This window comes from Chrysemys picta, chromosome 4 (genome assembly GCF_011386835.1).
Source record: "Chrysemys picta bellii isolate R12L10 chromosome 4, ASM1138683v2, whole genome shotgun sequence".
NCBI classification, from domain to species: domain Eukaryota; kingdom Metazoa; phylum Chordata; order Testudines; family Emydidae; genus Chrysemys; species Chrysemys picta.
This window is the reverse complement of record NC_088794.1, coordinates 62,474,010-62,495,894: the sequence shown is the minus strand read 5'-3', so window position 1 is coordinate 62,495,894 and position 21,885 is coordinate 62,474,010. Positions and strand designations below refer to the sequence as shown.

Genomic DNA, 21,885 nt, shown 5'->3' with positions numbered 1-21,885 from the left:
CCTGTACAGTGCCAGCTGCTTTCATCACATGGCTGAGAGAATTCATTGCTCCTTTATTAGCCTGTTAGTATTGCGGAAAGGGACCTGGCCCCCACTGTAACGGGCTTTACCAAACCTGCTCTAGATTGGATGTGTTCCTGTATTTAAAAGGTGAGAGGTTATTTGTGCATAATTTAACCCGTAGCAGGCAGGACAGGAAACCTGACTACAGCCCATGAGGATCAGAGAGCAAAGCTGATTGATCTAGGGAGGGAAATGCAAAGAGAAAACTGATAGCAAATGTAAATAAGCAGGTGACACTCGAATCCTCTATAAAGCATTGTTAGGAGCAAGAGGAAGTTTTAAACTATGAGGGGTTGGCTTCTCCGCTGGTGGAAATTGGTGTCGCTCCACTGACTGACCACCAGCTCAGGATCTGGTCCATGATTTTCATCTGGACAATGTCTCTAGAAACCCAGCCCACTGTGAGCCTGTTCTAACACCCGCTGGAGTCAGCAGGGCCCGGATCCTCAGAGGAATTTAGGTAACTCCCCAATGGGAATCAGATGCCTAAATACCTTTGAGGATCTGGACCCAGGAGCCTTTAATTTCTGTGGTCTTTGGATCAGATCCTATGCGTGCAAGCGCGTGCACGTGTGCACACACTAGTAACAGGAGCTCGCCAGGCCATGCAGCCCTGTGGTCTTAGGGTGTGTTTACATGGCGAGCAGCAGCCCGTGCCAGTGCATCAGAGTCCCGGTCGGCAGGGTTCGCCGGGCCCACGCTATTGCCCTAAAGCATCTGGGTAGAGATTTGGGCTCTGAAACCTAGGGAGGGGGGTGGGTTTCAGAGCCTGAGCGCCCGCCCAAATGTCTACGCAGCTAGTTTTTGTTAGGGGGCTTATTCCTTCACCCTCTCACTTCCCTGGTCCTTCTCGCATGAACAGAGAGCAACAATACCCGAAGTCCAAAGGCGCAAACAATTCAATGTTTATTGGGGTGAACTTCCAGCAAGCATGATTCCAGTTTCCTTCCTCAGTGTCCCCCTTCCCAGCTCTGACACCACAGAGCCATCCCTGTTCCCATTCCTCCCCTTAGCAAAACATGATTCCAATTTCCCCACCCCCATTTCCTGTTCCCATTCCCCCCTTACTTCCTGATTGAATGCAGACTATATAGTAAAACTTGAGTTCTGCTTAGCTATACCTTAACCAATCATTTTACTGAAATTAAACTAACCAATCCTAACATACTGTAACATGGTTATTTAATCAATTATATCCCACCACCTTAATTGGTTTACACCTAACAAAATTAATTATACAGCAGACAGAAACAATTACAGAACCAGACAGAGACCATGCAAATAAACATACAAAACAATACAGAAGTGAGAATTTTACATCCCAGCTATTGATAAGTGAGTTCTTACCAGACAGAAAACTATCAACCTAAGTTTGCTTTTACATCTTCCTTTCTCTGGAGGTGATAGGAATATCAGGGCAGAATTGTGTTTCTAACAGCCCAATAGCACCTTATTTCCATGTGACTAGTTTGGAATGTGAGGATGTGACCGTTCACTTCTCAGCTTATGGCTGCCTCTGCTGCTTCGCCAAAGGCCTTAGCCTAAGAACAGAGCCTCAGACTGTCACAGTACGAGAAGGCCCTTTCACAGACAGTGATTTTGATTCTTTCTTTTATACCTCTATAACTAGCTAAGTGATAAGAATACACCTAAATTCTTAAAGTATAGGCCTTTACAGACAGGCCTGAATATCTATATCCTAACAGTTTTAGCACTGGAGTGTGAACCCCGTGGACCTAAGCCCGTGGACCTGAGCTCTGAGACTCGCTGCTTACTGTGTAGATGGACCCTAAGAGACTTTGCAATGGTACGCTCCAGGAAGTGAAACGGCTAGTGGGCCTATTGCCTTGGCCTTTCTCTAGCCCTTTCCCCCTCCTCCCCTGCGAGGCTCAATGTACTAATGCTGGTAAAGCACAGGCACCGTGGGTAGAAAAGAGCAATGTATTGTGATTTGTGTAGCCAGTACAATCCCTCCGCTACTCAGCATCCTGCAGGACTGCGTGATTCCTGTTTCTCTTCCTGATCCTCTAATTCCTTATCTCCCATCACCTTTGGCTTGTTGGCTGTGGGCTCGATCTGCCTCTGAACGTGCCAGGCAGAAAACATGGACAGCGAGCTGAAAAGGACAGCAGATAGGAAGTTAGAGCATCCAGGGAGAGTCTGCAAAGCCCCAGGGGCCAGAACATCTCCTGGCGGCACGTCTATAACGTACACAGTCTCTGCAAGGGAGATCGCACGCCTGTCTGGCAGCACGTCTATAACATGTACGCTCTCAGCGTGGGAGATCGGCCGCACCCCGGCAGCATGACTGTAATGTGTACACTCTCCACGTGGGAGCTCGCACGCCTGTCCGGCAGCGTGTTTATAACATAGACGCTGTTTGTGTGGGAGATCACACGGCACCCGGCAGCGTGTCTATAACATGTACACTCTCAGCATGGGAGATCGCACGCACGCCAAGCAGCGCGTCTGTAATGTGTACGCTTTCTGCGTGGGAGATCGCCTGGCTCCCCGCAGCGTGTCTATAACGTGTACGCTTTCTGCATGGGAGATCGCCCGGCTCCCCGCAACGTGTCTATAACGTGTACGCTCTCTGTGTGGGAAATCGCCTGGCTCCCCGCAGCGTGTCTATAACATGCACGCTCTCTGTGTGGAGATCACTCACTTGCACACACATCCATGATGGGAACGTTAAACTGCCAAGGCAGCATCGCCGTTGCAGCCTCAGCCACGCGCCTTCCTGCTCGTTCACAAGATTCCTGGTGCCCGTCCAGATGACTCCCCAGCCAGCGATAGATGCGGCGGCAGCGTTTCCCTCTGTGTGGGTGTGTTACACACTTGGGAGGATGTGGCTGTACACAAATCCTCACGTGCAGCAGAGATGGAGTGGGCATTTGTGCCCAGCAGGCTGCAATAATACAAGGAGTGGAGCGGCGTCTTGGGGGAGGGGAAGAGAGCTCCCCCTGCACGTCTCTCTCCCACTTGCTGCTGGCCTAGGGCTGGGACTGATGTCTCCTGGGCCAGGCAGGCTTTGGTCTTATGCCTCCAGCAGGCTCCCCTGCTACAGGAGAAGAGTAGATGGTGATTGGAGCTGAGGATGTGGAAACACGCCCTCTTTCCTCTCTGCCCCCAAGTCTCCCCTCCGCGGGATCCTTAGCCCCCTCTCATCTCCTTGGTTGAGGCCCGAAGAAGAGAGTTCATTTTCAGGCCACAGCCCCTGTACATCCTCCCAGGCTGGCTCAGCACCAGCATCCAAGGAAGGGACCCAGGCAGGGGGAGGCACCGCATCCCAGCACGACTCCTGCAGTAGAGAGGCTGATGGCTTCTGTCTAGGGTGGCCGAGGAAAACCCTAAGATAGGAAATGAAGAGGTGACCAGTTGGGTCTGGTAGCTCCGAAAATCCTTGACAAGGACGCGTGTGTGTGTGTGTGTATGTGTGTGTGTGTGAGAGAGAGAGAGAGAGATCAGTGAAATTAAAAGATAACATTTTAACATAGTAAGAGTTTCATCCTTTTTAAAATATTATTATTTTAAATCCACCAGGTATGTTAACCTGCAGAACTTGCTGCTGCAGGATATTACTGAAGAAAACCTGCTTCCAGATCCCAAACCTGCTGATCATTTTTTAACCCTTTACATATGAGCAAGATTTTCCCTCCTCCCCATGGGGAAAACTCAGGCCCTATTCTAGCCCCTTAAAGCACTGGCATTCACATCTTTCCGCATGCCCCATAGGATGGATCCTCCCAGACCTCAGTTTGGGGCATGGATCATGTTCATCCATGGAAACCTGCCCAGGCTGGTTCCAAGCCGTGGGCCTGACCCTGGCTAGAGCCCGTGTCTCCTCTTTGCCCTCCAGGTGCCTTTCACAGACCTGCTAGATGCAGCCAAGAGCGTGGTGAAGGCACTGTTCATCCGGGAGAAGTACATGGGGCTCTCCCTGCAGAGCTTCTGCAAGACCACCGCCCGCTTCTTGGAGGAGCTCTCTGGGAAACCGCTGGAGACCCGGTTCTATGAGGAGATCCCAGAGACCCCCGTGGCTGCAGGTGAGGCCAGGGCTGCGGTGGGCAGAGGAGCAATGAGTGGCGGGGTAAACCCCGAGGTGCCTCAGGGTGGGAGCGCGATGGATGGCTAGGAGACGGTGCGCCGGTGGGGAGCTGAGCAGGGCTCCGTAGATCAGTTCCCATGAGGCTGCAGAATGGACTCCTGCAGGGGTGGGGGAGAGGGGAAGAAGCCTCATCCCTTGGAACAGGGGTCCCCAACGCGGTGCCCGCAGGCGCCATGGCACCCACTGGGGCATCTAAGTGCGCCCGTGTACTGGCAGCGGACGAGCATCAGCCAAAATGCTGCCGAGAAGCAGCGTCATCCAGAGGCGTCGCTGCCGAAATGCTGCCGATTTTCAGCGGCATTTCGGCGGTAACGCCTCTGGATGACGCTGCTTGGCAGCATTTCGGCGGAGACGCCTATTGATGTTGCCGCTTGGTCGTCTGGCGCCCGCCAGACTAAAAAGGTTGGGGACCACTGCCTTGGAACAATCCTGCCCAGGAGTGGGGGAGCGGGGTGTCGAGCTAGCTTTCGGCTCACTGGGTGACCCGCCCCTTCCCCACCTGCTGCAACTTGCATCCTGGTCATGCTCTCCCTACCCCCGTTCATTCAAAGGGGGTGGTCGGAGGGGGCATTGTGTGAAGGGAGTCGGATGGGGGGCCCTGAGGGAGGAGGGTCCCTGGTGGGGGAAGGGGCAAAAGTCTGGATTGCGAGATGGAGGGAGTCCCGGGGGGGAGGGGACGGCATTGAGCAGGCGAGTGACATATCTGGACTGGGGAGTCCTGCTCTCAGGCCCCCCCGCCTTTGCCGAAGACTCTGATGCCTTGTCCTGGGGCTCCACGAGGGACCTAGTCCCAGGCTAGCGCTAGGTGCTGTCCAGACCCCAACCCAGTATGAACGCTCCCTGCGCTGCTGCTCCTCCTGTTTGCAGATGCTCCTGTGCACCCCCCATTCACAGACCAGCACCCCTACGAGACCTGCCTCCCTGAGGCCATGCCGGCCGACTTGGGCTTCGGCCTCAGGATGGTCAGCGGCGTGATCCACGTCTACACCAAGCGCGATGTCGTGGACAGGTGAGGGAGGGGGAAGCGCAGGTGGGAGGGCTTCTGGGCATGAACCCAGGTGTAACCTGGGTGCCTGGCACGGCGAGGAGCAAGGGCTGCGGGGTCTGAAAGGAGCCAGGTCTGTACTGGAGAAGCAGCCTCTTTGGGGCACGTGGACTGAGAGTCCTGCCCATGGGGCCCAATCCCATCCCTTCCCAGCAGGCTCTCTGAGGCACTGCATTGCGTGGCACGTGCAGTGCCCCTTTTGTGTCTGGATACCAAGTGCCCTTTGCCTTCTGCCTTCCTGGGGCTAGCCTGGGGCCAGCAGGGTGGCCTTCCCTGGCCATCTCTTTGGGGTTTCTTCCTCTCATTCGCCCCACTTCTGCAAGCCTTGCTGGCCGGCTTTCCTCAGGTCACACAGAGAGCCAGGGACAGAGCCCAGCCCCTGGTCTTAGCCCAGGCTCTAACAACCGAGCGGCACTGTCTCTCGTGGGAGGAATAATATTATTCAGAGGAGGTTTTTTATTACATTGCATCGAAAGATCCCAGGGAGCACTATGAACTGTCACTTCACTTAGCATCTAAGGGCAGCCACCTCTGGGGTGGGTGTAGCTGCTGCTTAACAGCCTCCAGCAACACTACCCAATGGGGGCTGGGAGGGAAGGTGACAAATAACACTACCACTTGAAATGGCTTGAGGGTTTGGGGAGATGGTTGGAAACCGCCTGTGAATGGGGCCTGGGGCACTGGATTAACTCCCCTGCCCTTGTGAAAGAGATCTGAATTGCAGGGCAGTGCCCTAGCCATGGAGCTATGGGGTACTCTGGGTGGGGCTTTCTCTGTCTCTCCTCTGGAGCTTGGCCACCTTGTAAATAGTTTCTGGAGCAGGGACTTGACTTTGGGTCTCCCACATGCCAGCTGGGTGCCCTGTCCTGAGCTGCTCCCTTTCCCTGCCCCCATGACTGTGCGTGCCATGTCGGTGTGACCGACCCTGTGCTGTCTCCTCCCACAGGAGCACAGAGCTGGACCTGCCGTACCCTGACCTGCAGGAGTTCATCGCCGACATGAATGTCTTGATGGCTCTGATCATCAATGGCCCCATGTAAGCAGAGCAGCTTCCCTTCCTGCCCGCTTCCCTGGGGCTGCACAGCTTAGGCAGCTGCTCCCACCCATGAAGCTGCCTGGCCCCTCTGTTGGGCTGGCTGCTGCACCGTTACAGCTACAGAGCTGAACCGAGGGCCACCTCGTGTGTGAATGGGACTGGTCTAGCCTCAGGCTGCAGGCAGTACAAGATGCCCCCTCTTCAGACTACAGCCCGAGAGTTGCAGTTAATAACACCAAGGCCACAGAGTGGCAGAGCCAGGGATCAAACCCAGGGCTCCTGGGTCCTAGTCCACTGCTCTACTCACTAGGCAACCACTGCCCTGCAGTGAAGGGGGTTTAGGCCCAGGGGCTTGTGAACAGAGACCCCAGATCCATCACCTGTTCCCTTGTCCAGAAAATCCTTCTGCTACCGACGGCTGCAGTACCTGAGCTCCAAGTTCCAGATGCACGTCCTACTCAACGAGATGAAGGAGCTGGCGGCTCAGAAGAAGGTCCCCCACCGGGACTTCTACAACATCCGCAAGGTACTATCAGGGCCGGAGCCTACCCCAGCCCTGTGTTCCCTGAGGCATCATCCCATGCAGCCAAGCAAATTCCTCGCTGGTCTGATTGCCCTAGGGAGGGAGGTCCTCTGTCCCCCGGCTTGGGCAGCAGCACTGCCAGCTCCTCCCAGCTTGCAGGGACCACCTGCATCAGCCCCTGTGGCCCAGTCGGTTCCTGTCCTCTCTGCTGTGCTGAGGCCATGAGCACCTCCCCACTGAGACTGAGACCCATCAGGCAGTGACGGCTTTCAGGTCCTGCTGACCTCGACTTGGGTTCCAACCTAGTGGTCAAGGGCTCCTGCTCCCGGCCCATGCTTGTGGGAGGGCTGGGGTCTTGGGCCCTGGGCCTTGGTCACGTGTGTCCCTCCCCCCGCGCAGGTGGACACGCACATCCACGCCTCATCCTGCATGAACCAGAAGCACCTGCTGCGCTTCATCAAGCGCACCATGAAGAAGCACCTGGACGAGATCGTGCACGTGGAGAAGGGCAAGGAGCAGACCCTGAAGGAGGTCTTCGAGACCATGAACCTCACGGCCTATGACCTCAGCGTGGATACACTGGACGTCCATGCGGTACGCTGCCCTAGGGAGGTGCTCCAGCTCTGCTGCCCTCTGGGGATGGCCTCCTTTGCTCTGGGCAGGACTGTGGCTCCCACCTGGGATGTCGGGAAAAGATGCAGCACAGGAAAGCAAACCCATTCTGGGTAGAACCTGCCCCACTGTGCTCCCCAAGGGACCCGGCTCTTGATCTGAGGCTCCCGCACCCCATGCCTGCTCAGGCCAGATCCCCCGCTGTCCCAGCACTGGCCTGCAGGGACGTCCTGCGGCTGAGGCTCAGCCCCGTGGCCTTTGCTGAGCTGAATGATGGATCCTCTCTGTGAGACCTGGGCAGCTGGGGCCCCCTGGGAGGAAAAGATGTCAGGTCTGGGGGAGAAGGTGCTGGAGGCAGGGGATGCTCGCCCCTGCCATGGGATGGGCACTCAGAGGATGGGTCTTTGCAGACTTGCTCTGGTGGGAGCCAGGGAGGGACAGTGGGGTCACTGGGCTGGGACTGCACGTGCTCCTCTCCTGGCTGCCTGTGCGCTGACGTGTCCCTCTGCCCCGGCGGCAGGACCGTAACACCTTCCACCGCTTTGACAAGTTCAACACCAAGTACAACCCCATCGGGGAGTCCATCCTGCGCGAGATCTTCATCAAGACGGACAACCAGGTCTCGGGAAAGTACTTCGCTCACATCATCAAGGTGAGAGCCTCCTCTGGGCCTGTGCTCCCAGAAGGGGCATCCTCCGGGCCCTGGCATCTTTGCCACCCTGCTGCGGAGACCGGCCCCGCTTGCCTTCACCTGCCAAGCCCCCCTGAGCAGGCAGCCTAGGAAGGAAGCCAAAGGCCAATTCTGTCATGGGGGGCAGGGTCACCAAGGGCTAGTGCAGCCTGGCAACGGTGCCTCCTTCTGTCTCTTGCTTGATCCCGCTGGTGAACAGTGAGTGGATTTAGTGTCCGGGCTGCTCAGTCTTGTTGACAAGTTTGCAAAGCCGGGTGTCGGGGAACAGCAGTGTAGAGATGGGGGTCTCAGGGTGGAAACAGAGCTAAACAGAGACTGTTTGAGGGAGCGGGGAGTGGGGGATCCAGAGAAGAGAACCTCCTGGGGGTGAAAATGTGTGCACGCGGAGGGTGAAGGGCATATAGGATGTGCCCAATTTGGGGCTGGCTGTCTCCCCTAGTGAGGCCTGTTTGTGTGTGTGTGTGTGTGTGTGTGTGTGTGTGTAAGAGTCTCGTGTTTCACGAGAGGCACATGGGGGTCTTACATCACTGTAGCGTGCCCACGCATGCCTTTGATTTGGGAGGCAAAATATGCAGACGTCCGCGTTGCAAGGCCAGGCGCACACTTGCATCGCTGTTTTGCAAGCTGAGGCGTGCACAAGCATGTGTGTCTCCCTGTGTCACATGTGCGTGTGTCTCCTCATGTCTCACGAGCCAAGGTGTGCGTTTCCCGAGCCAGCCCGCTGGCTGGGAGGGCACTTCTCATGGCGAACGTGCGTGTTGCCCTCTCCGCAGGAGGTGATGTCCGACCTGGAGGAGAGCAAGTATCAGAATGCGGAGCTGCGGCTCTCCATATACGGCCGGTCACGGGACGAGTGGGACAAGCTGGCCAAGTGGGCCGTGAGCCACAAGGTGCATTCCAACAACGTGCGCTGGCTGGTGCAGGTGCCACGCCTCTTGTGAGTAGTCTCTGTCTGCAGGGCTGGAGCAGCGGGGGGGGCCTCCAGACAGAGCTGGTCATGTGGGCTTCGTGCCAGGGACCGACCCTTCCAACCAAGGATGACAACGATGATTCTTTGTATTCCAGTAGCCCTGCTCTGGGGCCTGGGCTTGGCTAAACCTGGACAGTCCAGGAGCTCCCTAGTGGGGCAGTGTCCTGACCCAAGTGGGAAGGGATCCAGCTGGAGGGGGAGCCATCCTGCATCTCCAGGCAGGCGTCAGGCTCATTGGGAAGCCTGGTTCCAGGGCCCAGGAGCTGGGTGAACCAAGCAGAGGAATGGATGGGACTGGGGGAGGCAGCAGGATGAGGGAGCCTGGAAGGGTGGGAACTGACAACTGAGTGTGGGGCAGAGAGAGGAGGAATCAGGCTCCAGGGTCTAGAAGAATCCTACGACCATTGGCCCAGGGCTAGTGGCCTGATGCCCTGCCCTGTGTAAATCAGGACTAGCCCCATTCAATTCGGGAGCAGGATCTGGTCCCAAGAAGCGAGCTGCCGAGCTGGCCATGGTGGGGAGGAGTCCCGGTTTGAGCCTGCCCTCGGGTGGGGGCCCTCTCTGTCTCTCACAGCGATGTGTACCGCACCAAGAAGCAGCTGGCCAACTTTCAGGAGATGCTGGAGAATATTTTCCTGCCCCTCTTCGAAGCCACCATCCATCCTGCCAGCCACCCAGAGCTACACCTCTTCCTGGAGCACGTGCGTGCCACCCACAGGGCTTGGGGACTGGGTTGGATTGAGCTGGGGATGGCAGGGCGAGCAGGGAATGGCCGGCACAGGCCCATGTGTGTGGCATAGTTGAGTGCTTCTGTGGGGTGACAGGGGCCTTCTTGGGGAGGGTAACATGCCAGATCTGAAATCCATCAAGCTCCTGCTTCTGTGGTGCCCTGCCCCTGACCTGGGCACATCAGTCCTTCTTCGGCCAGCTGGGGCGTGGGGTCTGTAGTCACCCAGGAGGGGACAGTACTGCCTCCAGTAGGGGTGCCTTGGGAAGGAGCCCTGGGTCCTCCTGCCCTGAGCTGTGCGCTTCTCCTCCGGCTTCTCACGCTCCCCTCCCCACGGCAGGTGGACGGCTTTGACAGCGTGGATGACGAATCCAAGCCAGAGCATCACATCTTCAACCAGGACAGCCCCCTGCCCGGGGCCTGGGTTGAAGAAGACAATCCGCCCTACTCGTACTACCTGTACTACATGTACGCCAACATGACGGTGCTGAACCACCTGCGCAGGTAGGAGACCCCCCGAGTGGGGGAGGAGTCATCTGTGCAGATAGAGGGAGCCCTCTTGCCCTGCCTGGCCCATCCCCACGGCACTGGGGGGGTCACCTGGCAATTCTGGGCAGGTTGCAGGGACCCATGGAGGACATTGCTAATCCAGCTGTTCGTGTCCTGCCAGGGGGCTGTCCGTTACACCATTTTGGCTGTGGAGTGCCCCCTTGTGGCTGGGGCATTACACAGCAGGGTGTCGGACACCTTTTAGAGTGCAGGGTCTGTCTGGGGATTCCCTATCCAGGAGAGCCCGCTCCTGGTGGTTGCGTTCAGGTGGCGCGGTTCCCGGCATCCCCTGCCCCCGTGGCTCCCTGGCTCACGTGCTGTGGGTCCGTGCCCACCACAGGCAGTGGCCAGTCACTGACCTGCCTTTGGCAACCTCTCTGCAGGAAGAGGGGCTTCCACACCTTTGTCCTGCGCCCTCACTGCGGGGAGGCGGGCCCAATCCACCACCTGGTGTCAGCCTTCATGCTGTCGGAGAACATCTCGCATGGGCTGCTGCTCCGCAAGGTAAGAACCCAGGAGCTGCGCCCAGGGGGAACTTGGCAGTTGGTTCTGTCGGGTACTGAGCGACCGGCAACCCTGACACACCAGCAGAGCACGGGAATAGGAGCAGGCAGGGGGCTGTGATGTTACCGGTACAGATGGCTGCATCTCCATCATGGCAGGTCTTGGGGAAGGCCCTTGGCTGGTGGGGAGCCTGGATACCATGGTGATAGGCACATTAAGAGAACTTAGCTTGGTTAGGGTCCTACAAGTGCCAGGACAGAGGGACAGCCTGGAATTCTAGCATGCCAGCGGGAGAGCTTCCTAGCCACCATGGGGGGTCTGATCCTGGGGCTCCGAGGTGGGGTGGGGAAAAGTTGGGTTCTGAAGGGATCCTGTTAACCACGCTGTCTCCCGGCTCGTCCTGGCCAGGCGCCTGTGCTGCAGTACCTCTACTACCTAGCCCAGATTGGCATCGCCATGTCCCCGCTCAGCAACAACAGTCTCTTCCTGAGCTACCACCGCAACCCATTGCCCGAGTATCTGTCCCGCGGCCTGATGGTCTCGCTCTCCACTGATGACCCCCTGCAGTTCCACTTCACCAAGGTGAGCAAGTCGCGGCGCGCAGGGCCGAGACCCCAGCCGCCCCAGGCAGCTCTGCAAAGCACCATCTGGGGGCCCTGTGTAGCACTCAGGGAGACACCAGCAGCCTGCGGAGGGGCTGGGAGGAGAGCAGCAGCCAACGATTGGGGGGTGGAAGACACTGACCTTTGGGGAAAGATGGAAAGAGCTGCATGTGTCTAGCTTGGCCCAGGGTGGTAGCTGGGGGCATGAGACCAGCCTTGGTGTGCCTGTAGGCTGTGACACCAAGACTCGGGAGGGGTTGGAAGTGGCACAAGGATTCATCCCTAGGGCGAAAGAGGCGAGGGGACCCTTCCTGCCAGGGAATGGGCTGGGGCCCCTGTTTTGTGTCAGGAGCCAGAGGGTCCTAGAGCAGTGGCGGCGCTGCTGACTGGACCCCACAGCTCTCTGCCGGCTCCGGCCTGGGCGTGCAGACAGGGCCGGGCACCGGGGGAGGTCGGGGTGTTTAAAGCAGGGTGTAGGTTTTGTTGCAGCTGCTGGAGGGGAAGCCAGAGGTCCCCAGCGATGTTGCTTTAATGTAAGCCGGCCCAGCTGGTGAAATCGCACCTTTCTGCGGCAGGGCTAAGGGACTCCTGCAGGTGCTGCAGTGAGAGCAGAGACTGGGCTGCACGCTGAGTCTGGGGGAGAGGTGGGGAGCTGACCTGGGTTTTGGTTCAGGCCCCAGTCAGGCTGGAGGGGGCCTGGCTGCAAGCAGCTCCCTGTGCTGTGATGGGGGAGACGCTGCTCCCAGGCCCCCAACTCGTTCCCAGATTTCTGTCTGCCCTGCCTTTGGCAGCAAGTCCAGCTCCAGCCAGCTGGGGGACTGTGCCCTGCCCCCAGGCCGGGATTCCTCTGGCTCCAGTGCCAGTCCCCGGTGGGTGAAATGCCAGGGAAGCTGGGACTATCGCTGCCCTTTCCCCTCCATTGTGGGCCCATTCAGGGTCAGGACTCCCCCCAGTCTCCTGGCCGCTGGGCTCGGTTGTGCAGGCCACGCGGTGCGTGCAAACAGGAGATGCACGTGCCGAGGCCCCCGAGGAGAGGCGTGTGGGGTGGAGGTGGGTGCAGAACTCTTCCCGCCTGCAACCGGCTGTGCTCACCAACCTCATCTTTGGGCACGAGGAGCCCTCCTGCGAGGAGCCCTCCTGCTGCCCCCTCGTGGGAAGCGTCTGCACTGCGGCTTCCCTTTCAGGGCCCAGTCACCGCTGGTGCTAAGTGGGCCACCAGCCCCAGCAGAGAGGCCAGGGACTGAGCTGCTGCCCCTCGGCCCTGGAGGGGCCCCGGGCAGGGGCTCACAGGGCAGGGCAGTGTGGAGGAAGCATGCCGGGGTGCCGCCCATGCCAGCTGTTGGCCACAGCGATCAGCAGCCCCCCCTCCCACGCTCTTCTGCCCAGCTGCAGGTGGGTATGGGGTGAGAGGCTGCTCCGGGGAGCTGGCTGCTGGGGGGGGCAGTGTGGGCCGGTCTGATGCGGCCATGCCGTTGCAGGAGCCCCTGATGGAGGAGTACAGCATCGCCACGCAGGTGTGGAAGCTCAGCTCCTGCGACATGTGCGAACTTGCTCGCAACAGCGTGCTCATGAGCGGCTTCTCCCACAAGGTAATGCTGGGGTCCCTCGCCCCCCAGCAGGGCCCCTTCTGCTCCGAGAGCCCAGCACGCATTCAAAGCCTGGGCCGCTCAATACTGTGCAGGCCATGCTGAGGAACCTCGGCAGGTTCCTGCCCCCAGCCTGGCGTTAGGGGGCGCTGTGCTCTGTACCCTACACCCCTTATCTTCCATCCCCCCCGCCTGGCGATAGGGGCGCTGGCTCTGTACCCCGCCCACGCCCCGTCTCCTGCACTGCCGCAGAGGGAACTGTGGTGCTGGAGGGGAGGTCCTGTCGAGCGGCACACGCTGCTTCTGTCAGAGTCAGTGCCGCAGCGCGGTGCCAGGGGCTCTCTGCTTCCGGAGCTGCACTGGCTTTCAGGCGAGACACAAACCAGAGGCTGGGACCTTTAGTGACTGTTACAGAGCTGTTGGCCAGATTCCAGCTCTGGCTATTCCATGCCTGCTCCATGAATCCCCCCGTCTGTTGGGAGTCTTGTTCACTCCCCAGCCGTGACTGTTGCATAGCATTGCTATGCTCTGTTATACGACTGCTGCTCCCCACCCCAGAGGTGACTGCATTTCAGCAGCCAGCATGTGATCCAGCATGCTGAAAGTTCCATCCTGAGACCTCCTGACCATCTGTCTCCGCCCTCTTTCCCAGGTGAAGAGCTACTGGCTGGGACCCAATTACCTGAAGGAAGGGTCTGAGGGGAACGACATCAGACGCACCAACGTGCCGGACATCCGGGTGAGCTACCGCTTTGAAACGCTGTGCCAGGAGCTGACACTCATCACACAGGCCGTGCAGACGGCAGAGCTGGAGACCATCCAGGAAGAAGACTCCCTGATCATGAGCTCCAGCCTGGGCACACAGTGAAGGACACTGGTCTGGGCATTCCCCCCCAGGTGCTCTCCCCCCGGGGGGCTGGCCTGGCACATGAGAATCCCCTGCTGCCTTTCGTAGCATCTGCGCTCCTGGCCCTGGGGATCCTGTCCGTTCCCTGGCGTTGGGTTCGCTGCATTCCCCTTTGCTTGATGTTTCCCTGAAGAAGGGGCTCGTTCTCTTTCCTTAGTGGCTGCCCTTGGGAACGGGCTGGGGCTGTTTTAGTTGGTTGCTTTGGGTTGTTAGTTTTCTTTTGGGTTTGTTTGTTCTGCCTTTTTTTTTTAACTCCTGCTGGACTCTAGCGTGAGGGTCTGTGGGGCCGTTTGGGGGCACTAGTGCAGAGGGAGCTGGGTGGCAGGCCAGGAGCGTGGATCCTGGCACCATGGGGAGAGGAGACACAAGGGGGTTGGCGTGCAACTGCACAAGCTCGGTGAGAGGCTTGGAGGCACTAGTGTGCTGGCATGAACGCACACGTGCTCTGGTACGCGTTGAGGGCTGGCGCCCCTCTCTCTTGGTAGGGTGCGCGTGTGGGGGGTGGCTGGAGCATGGTGCTCTGGGCAGGTGCCACTCTCAGCGTGGCTTGTGTTATGCCAGGAAAGGTGTGGCCTTGAGATTGTCAGTCCAGTGAGTTCTGTGGCTGGATGTCTCTGTGGCTGGAACTGTAGCCATGAGGGCAGGTGGTTGAGAGCTAGGCTTTGCCCTTGCCCAGTACTCCAGCCTGCTGCAGCCGTGCCCCCTACCCCACGCGGCTGTGCTCTATAGGGCTGCCTGGGCCACAGTCTTTTTAAATAAAGGAGGATCCACCCTCCAAATTCCTCAAACTGTGATGCCTGAAGCCTCAGCCCCAGGTGAGTGGCTTGGGCCTGTGCCCGGCCTGCGGGTCCTGCCCTGGGTTGGCGTGGGGGGGAAGGCCAGGGGGCAGGGCCAGAGGTATTTTTAACTCCGTACGCATCTGGTGTCAGTCTGAGCATTTCTCTGTCAGCTGCAAGGGAGGGCCCTGGGCATCTTTATTAACCGTCTAGCTCCTGGGAACCGCCCAGTCAGGGCAGTCACAGCCAGCCTAGTCTCTCGGGGGCAGTTCCCTTGGGAGACCCCGGGAGCTCCCCGGCGGCAGTAGGGAGCGAGGCACCAGTTGCCTGTGCCTGGTGCCCAATTTTGTCTGTGCGTCAGGCTGCAGAACCGTCCTCCCCGACGCGCTGCTTCATGGCCGTCCCCATTGCCTGCTTAGCCACCACGGCGCCACCCACTCCCCGCCTGCTCTGCTCCCGTGCATCAGGGCCCGGCTGTGGGCTTGCAGAGCGCTCTGTGGCATGGCATTACCCAGAGGGGTCCTAGATCTGACGGGCTCCTCCCCTGCCACCTCTGTTCTAGCCTCCTGGACTACCGAGAGGGATGTTGCCAGTGTCCCGGGGTTGTGGGAGGAACCATCGCTGGCCCCCATGGAACAGATCCAGACCATGTGCCCCCAACCCCGTGATGGCTGTGGGGAAGGGAGGCCCTGCCTGCTCTGCTGGGGTCGGTGAGGAGCTCAGCCCCACAGGTCCCCTTGAAGTGAAGTTTTTATGGGTGGGAAGTGACCCTTCACTGGGGAGGGGCTGGCTGTACGCGGCAGGGGCCAAAGCTGTCGGGAGCAGAGTCAGTCAGCGCTGCCCACCATGCCCTAGGAACAGGCCCCTGGACTCTGTGCCCTTGTGTCTCCCCTCTGCATTCGGGTCCCATGTAGCCAATACGGCTAGGGAGCCCTGGCACCACGCCCATCTCACTGCCATGATGAAAGATCAGGGCGTCACGCATGGGTGGGAGGTTCCCTGCTCCCAGTGGCTCCTGGGAGCAGCCCACCATGCTGGGACAAAGCTCAGCTCCCTCCCCTCTTAACTCTGGTCATAATCACTGCCTGGGCCCATATGGATGAGGTGCTCCCCTCCTCCGTCCATTCCCGTCCCCTTGCTCCTCCCCACATGCCCACCCAGCCCAGGGGACAGTCCTCACCCAGCTCCCTCCAGGGCTCTTGGGTCAGCTGGACGTGTTCCCCCAGAGCGCCGGTCACAGCAGGCTGCTCCCATTTTGACCCATGAGGGGCTGTCAGCCAATTCCAGCAGCCATACCCTAGCCACTGGCCTAGCTGATGGCACCCTGGGCAGAGCGAATGTCTTGGGGGGCCCAGGCCCTGTCCCAGAGCACTCATGGTGGGGCTGGTCTATGGGGGATAGGAGCTTTCCATCCATGTTAGTCCCGCCCCTGTGCCCCTTACCTGTGGTCCTGGTGCTGGAAGCTCTGAGGAGCCGTCGCTGCACTGCAGGCTCTGGCCAGTGCTGGTGCACAGAGCAGTGCGGATCAGAGCCGAGGGACTCTGCAGATCCTGGCTAAGGAGTGGGAGCGGGGACCATCTGCCCAGTGGCCGGGTTTATCAGTAGGGGATTATCCGCCATACTCACCCTGCTTCACCAGAGCCTGTCCCGGTTCTCTGTGCTGCCTAGACGGAGAAAGTTTTGATTTCTGTGTACCTTAAAGCTGTCTCTTACCCTCCCACTCACCCTGTGGTGTCGCCACGTTGTTCGATGAAACAGCTGACGCACGGTCGTTGTTCTCCGGTGTCATGTCAAAAAAGAGCATGATCAATAAATACAAATTATTTAAGTAAACTCCCGGGGTGTGTGTGACTCCCTGAGCTGGGTGGGGACATGGGAGCTGCCTTCAGACCCAGGTTTCACTGCTTATCACTGTGCTGATTTCTACGTGCAAATGGCTGCAGGGGCTGTGAATCACTAATAATGCTCAGGCCTCGCTGTGGCTCTGGCTCCCAATTGCCTTCCAAACCTGAGATTAATGCCCTGTGGGATGGGTTATTACTCCTCATCTTACAGATCAGAAAACAGGCACAGCCCGAGCCAGCGGCACCCAGGCATCCCAGCTCCCGCTGCTCTGCTCAATTCAGCTCATGCTCATGCGTGGTCCTGAGAGAGCAGCAAACGGGGGAGGGTAGGTACTAAAGGTGAAAGCACCAGGCTCCTGCCTCTTTCTAATGTGCAGGACACAGTGAGTTAGTGGATTTTGACCCTAAGGAACAGTTCACACCATGGTAGGGAAGCGAAGGGATCCGTCCAAAGATCGCCTGCAGTTGACCGTCACCATCAGCAGCCGTGTCCCGGCAGTGGTGTTAAAGGGAAACAGCACAAGACAGTAGGTTTATGGCCCTTGTGTGGCATCTGTGCAGTGGTGAAAGGTCCGAGGGCTCCAGCAAAGCCAGATACAACCAGCCTTCAGCTCTCAGAAGACACCATGCAGGAGAAAATGAAACCCCAAGTCCTTCAAGCCTTAATGGAAAACCACAAAAAGAGTCATAATCCCAGTTTAACTCTGGTGCAGACTCCCTCTAAACTAGTTTGGCCTTTGGAGTAGATGGGTCCAAATCATTGCAGCACTGCTCGGGGGTGTGACTGAGCTGGGAGAATAAGGGCTCAGGTGGAAGCCATTGCTGGCAGCTCTTTTCTGGGGGCATCATTTCCTACTGTAGCTGGGGCTTGCGAGGGTCTGTCTGCACTGCTGTGCCAGGCTGGGATTACAGCACAGGCAGACCTGCCCAGCGTTAGGGGGTGCTGTGCTCTGTATCCTGCATATTCCCCCAGCTTCCAGGCCCCCTGCCAGGTGTTAGAGGCACTGTGCTCTGTACGCTACACATCCCCTGTCTCCCAGCCCCCCTGCCTGGTGTTAGGGGGTGCTGTGCTCTGTACCCTACACATCTCACAGCCCCTCTGCCCGACATTAGGGGCGCTGTGCTCTGTACCCTACACATCTCCCAGCCCCCCTGCCCGGTGTTAGGCAGTTTCCAGTGTCTGTGAATTTACTGGATATTCCAGAGTCTATCAGCGCGCGCTGGGTGCAACACGCTGTGGGTATCGACAGGGCCTGATGCTGGAACCTGACCTGAAGGTGGGATTGGCCACTGTCCTGGCGATTAGGACACAGGCAGGTAGTAGAGGGGCTTTGCTCAGGGACCCAATTCTGGCAAAGTGGCCTCGATCCCCACCCTATAGGCAGGGATTATTCAGCCGGCGATAGCCCTTCTCTCGAGCCCCAAGCTCCTGTGTGTCATGGCTGCCTGCAGGGGTTCAGGGCCAGCAACTGCCTTAGGGGAGAGAACAGGGCCTGGCTAGGCAGGGGCTCAAACCAGTGAGTGGCAGTTTGGATCCCCAGCTAGCCGTAGGGGTGCAACACGAGGGCGGGGAATCAACCCTAGCCGGTTCATATAAACCTTGTCCCTGAGGTCTCAGTAGAAATGGGGATGTTCACCTGGCAGCACGCAGGTGTGAAGGACTTGAGAGGGAGGTGGTGGATGTGCCCTTTTGATGCCCGTGCCTGAGTGCATGGGGAGAGCGGGGGCACAGGCACCGCTCCGTGGTACTGCTGGCAAACGTCTGTGACTCATGTGCCCTGGGTGCACACGCCCCTACAGTGGAACGTCTACAGGCACAGCACAGCCTGAAGAACGCCAGCTCCTGTGTAAGGGAAGTCACTGGTTTTTTACAAGAGCTGGAAACTGACATTGGATAAGCCAGGAACTCCTGATCGACACTTTCGTCCCTCTAGTAGACCAACCCATCTAGCACAGAGTACGGGGGGGGGGGGAACAAAGGCTGATCTGAAGCGAGATTCATGCTCTCTGGGATGCTGGGGCGCCCTCATGCTCTAGCTGAAGACGGCCTGGGAGTTCCCAGCATTGCCCTCCTGCCATTTCTCTCTGGGAGCCCTCGCCCCGCAGCCTGGCCTGTCTGTTCTCAGGGGCCGTGTGCTCCCAGGTACACATCCCCAGCACGGAGTCCCTTGCTTAATACCAGGGGACAGCGACTGGGAAGGAAATGTACTGCCATGCCAAGCCTGGGAATGGACTGGTGATAAGGCCCTGGGGCACCAGGCATGTCAGTACCCAGCAGGGCCAGGAGCCAAGCGCCCCCAGGATTCATCTGTGAGGGTATGTCTACACTACGAAATTAGGTCGAATTTATAGAAGTCGATTTTTTAGAAATCGATTTTACACAGTCGATTGTGTGTGTCCCCACTCCAAGACCATTAACTCGGCAGAGTGCGTCCACAGTACTGAGGCTAGTGTCCACTTCTGGAGCGTTGCACTGTGGTAGCTATCCCACAGTTCCTGCAGTCTCTGCCGCCCATTGGAATTTTGGGTTGAGCTCCCAATGCCTGATGGGTCAAAAACATTGTTGCGGGTGGTTCTGGGCACATGTCGTCAGGACACAAACACCCCCCCCCCTCCGTGACAATCGTTTCAAGCCTTATTTCCTGGGTTACCTGTGCAGACACCATACCACGGCAAGCATGGAGCCCACTCAGCTCACCGTCACCATACGTCTCCTGGGTGCTGCTGTTGCCTGCCAGAACTGGGCCTCGAGATGGCAAACGGGTTCGTTGCCCGGTGTGCTTGGCACCAATAAAGACACCGAGGGGAGAAAGCAAGCCAAGTTTATTTCAGAGCTCTGAAATGGCACTAGGAGACCATAGAATCATAGAATATCAGAGTTGGAAGGGACCTCAAGAGGTCATCTACTCCAACCCCCTGATCAAAGCAGGACCAATTCCCAACTAAATCATCCCAGCCAGGGCTTTGTCAAGCCGGGCCTTAAAAACCTCCAAGGAAGGAGACTCCACCACCTCCCTAGGTAACGCATTCCAGTGTTTCACCACCCTCCTAGTGAAATAGTTTTTCCTGATATCCAACCTGGACCTCCCCCACTGCAACTTGAGACCACTGCTCCTTGTTCTGTCGTCTGCCACCACTGAGAACAGCCGAGCTCCATCCTCTTTGGAACCCCCCTTCAGGTAGTTGAAGGCTGCTATCAAATCCCCCCTCATTCTTCTCTTCTAGAGACTAAACAATCCCAGTTCCCTCAGCCTCTCCTCATAAGTCATGTGCTCCAGACCCCTAATCATTTTTGTTGCCCTCCGCTGACTCTTTCCAATTTTTCCACATCCTTCTTGTAGTGTGGGGCCCAAAACTGGACATAGTATTCCAGATGAGGCCTCACCAATGTCGAATAAAGGGGAATGATCACGTCCCTCGATCTGTTGGCAATGCCCCTACTTATACAGCCCAAAATGCCGTTAGCCTTCTTGGCAACAAGAGCACACTGTTGACTCATATCCAGCTTCTCGTCCACTGTGACCCCTAGGTCCTTTTCTGCAGAACTGCTACCTCGCCATTCGGTCCCTAGTCTGTAGCAGTGCATGGGATTCTTCCGTCCTAAGTGCAGGACTCTGCACTTGTCCTTGTTGAACCTCATCAGGTTTTTTTCGGCCCAATCTTCTAATTTGTCTAGGTCCCTCTGTATCCGATCCCTACCCTCTAGTGTATCTACCACGCCTCCTAGTTTAGTGTCATCTGCAAACTTGCTGAGAGTGCAGTCCACACCATCCTCCAGATCATTAATAAAGATATTAAACAAAACCGGCCCCAGGACCGACCCTTGGGGCACTCCGCTTGAAACCGGCTGCCAACTAGACATGGAGCCATTGATCACTACCCGTTGAGCCCGACGATCTAGCCAGCTTTCTATCCACCTTACAGTCCATTCATCCAGCCCATACTTCTTTAACTTGGCGGCAAGAATACTGTGGGAGACCGTATCAAAAGCTTTGCTAAAGTCAAGGAATAACACATCCACTGCTTTCCCCTCATCCACAGAGCCAGTTATCTCATCATAGAAGGCAATTAGGTTAGTCAGGCATGACTTCCCCTTCGTGAATCCATGCTGACTGTTCCTGATCACTTTCCTCTCCTCTAAATGTTTCATAATTGATTCCTTGAGGACCTGCTCCATGATTTTTCCAGGGACTGAGGTGAGGCTGACTGGCCTGTAGTTCCCCGGATCCTCCTTCTTCCGTTTTTTAAAGATGGGCACTACATTAGCCTTTTTCCAGTCATCTGGGACCTCCCCCGATCGCCATGAGTTTTCAAAAATAATGGCTAATGGCTCTGCAATCTCACCCGCCAACTCCTTTAGCACCCTCGGATGCAGCGCATCCGGCCCCATGGACTTGTGCACGTCCAGTTTTTCTAAATAGTCCCGAACCACTTCTTTCTCCACAGAGGGTTGGTCACCTTCTCCCCATGCTGTACTGCCCAGTGCAGCAGTCTGGGAGCTGACCTTGTTCGTGAAGACAGAGGCAAAAAAATCATTGAGTACATTAGCTTTTTCCACATCCTCGGTCACTAGGTTGCCTCCCTCATTCAGTAAGGGGCCCACACTTTCCTTGATTTTCTTCTTCTTGCTAACATACCTGAAGAAACCCTTCTTGTTACTCTTAACATCTCTTGCTAACTGCAACTCCAAGTGTGATTTGGCCTTCCTGATTTCACTCCTGCACGCCTGAGCAATATTTTTATACTCCTCCCTGGTCATTTGTCCAATCTTCCACTTCTTGTAAGCTTCTTTTTTGTGTTTAAGATCAGCAAGGATTTCACTGTTTAGCCAAGCTGGTCGCCTGCCATATTTACTATTCTTTCTACACATCGGGATGGTTTGTTCCTGCAACCTCAATAAGGATTCTTTAAAATACAGCCAGCTCTCCTGGACCCCTTTGCCCTTCATGTTATTCTCCCAGGGGATCCTGCCCATCTGTTCCCTGAGGGAGTCAAAGTCTGCTTTTCTGAAGTCCAGGGTCCGTATTCTGCTGCTCTCTTTTCTTCCTTGTGTCAGGATCCTGAGATCGACCATCTCATGGTCACTGCCTCCCAGGTTCCCATCCACTTTTGCTTCCCCTACTAGTTCTTCTCTGTTTGTGAGCAGCAGGTCAAGAAAAGCTTTGCCCTTAGTTGGTTCCTCCAGCACTTGCACCAGGAAATTGTCCCCTACACTATCCAAAAATTTCCTGGATTGCCTGTGCACCGCTGTATTGCTCTCCCAGCAGATATCAGGGTGATTAAAGTCTCCCATGAGAACCAGGGCCTGCGATCTAGCAACTTCTGCTAGTTGCCAGAAGAAA

General features: G+C 57.2%; 1 protein-coding gene across 17 annotated transcripts in view; it reads left to right on the top strand.

Moving 5' to 3' along the window:
* Positions 1-16,532, top strand: part of AMPD2 (adenosine monophosphate deaminase 2) — a 40,066-nt gene extending 23,534 nt beyond the window's left edge. For 16 of the 17 annotated variants that reach the window (XM_005311009.5, XM_065592428.1, XM_065592430.1 and 13 more), the window contains 13 exons: positions 3,923-4,109; positions 5,039-5,180; positions 6,163-6,252; positions 6,649-6,778; positions 7,175-7,369; positions 7,908-8,039; positions 8,852-9,015; positions 9,623-9,749; positions 10,116-10,279; positions 10,708-10,828; positions 11,237-11,410; positions 12,909-13,019; positions 13,669-16,532. In XM_005311009.5, coding sequence (XP_005311066.1) covers positions 3,923-4,109; positions 5,039-5,180; positions 6,163-6,252; positions 6,649-6,778; positions 7,175-7,369; positions 7,908-8,039; positions 8,852-9,015; positions 9,623-9,749; positions 10,116-10,279; positions 10,708-10,828; positions 11,237-11,410; positions 12,909-13,019; positions 13,669-13,884 — 1,953 coding nt within the window. In that variant the 3' untranslated portion in view covers positions 13,885-16,532. The remainder of the gene's footprint in view (positions 1-3,922; positions 4,110-5,038; positions 5,181-6,162; positions 6,253-6,648; positions 6,779-7,174; positions 7,370-7,907; positions 8,040-8,851; positions 9,016-9,622; positions 9,750-10,115; positions 10,280-10,707; positions 10,829-11,236; positions 11,411-12,908; positions 13,020-13,668) is intronic. The other variant, XM_042861859.2, reaches the window with a different exon arrangement.
* Positions 16,533-21,885: the final 5,353 nt, after the last annotated feature.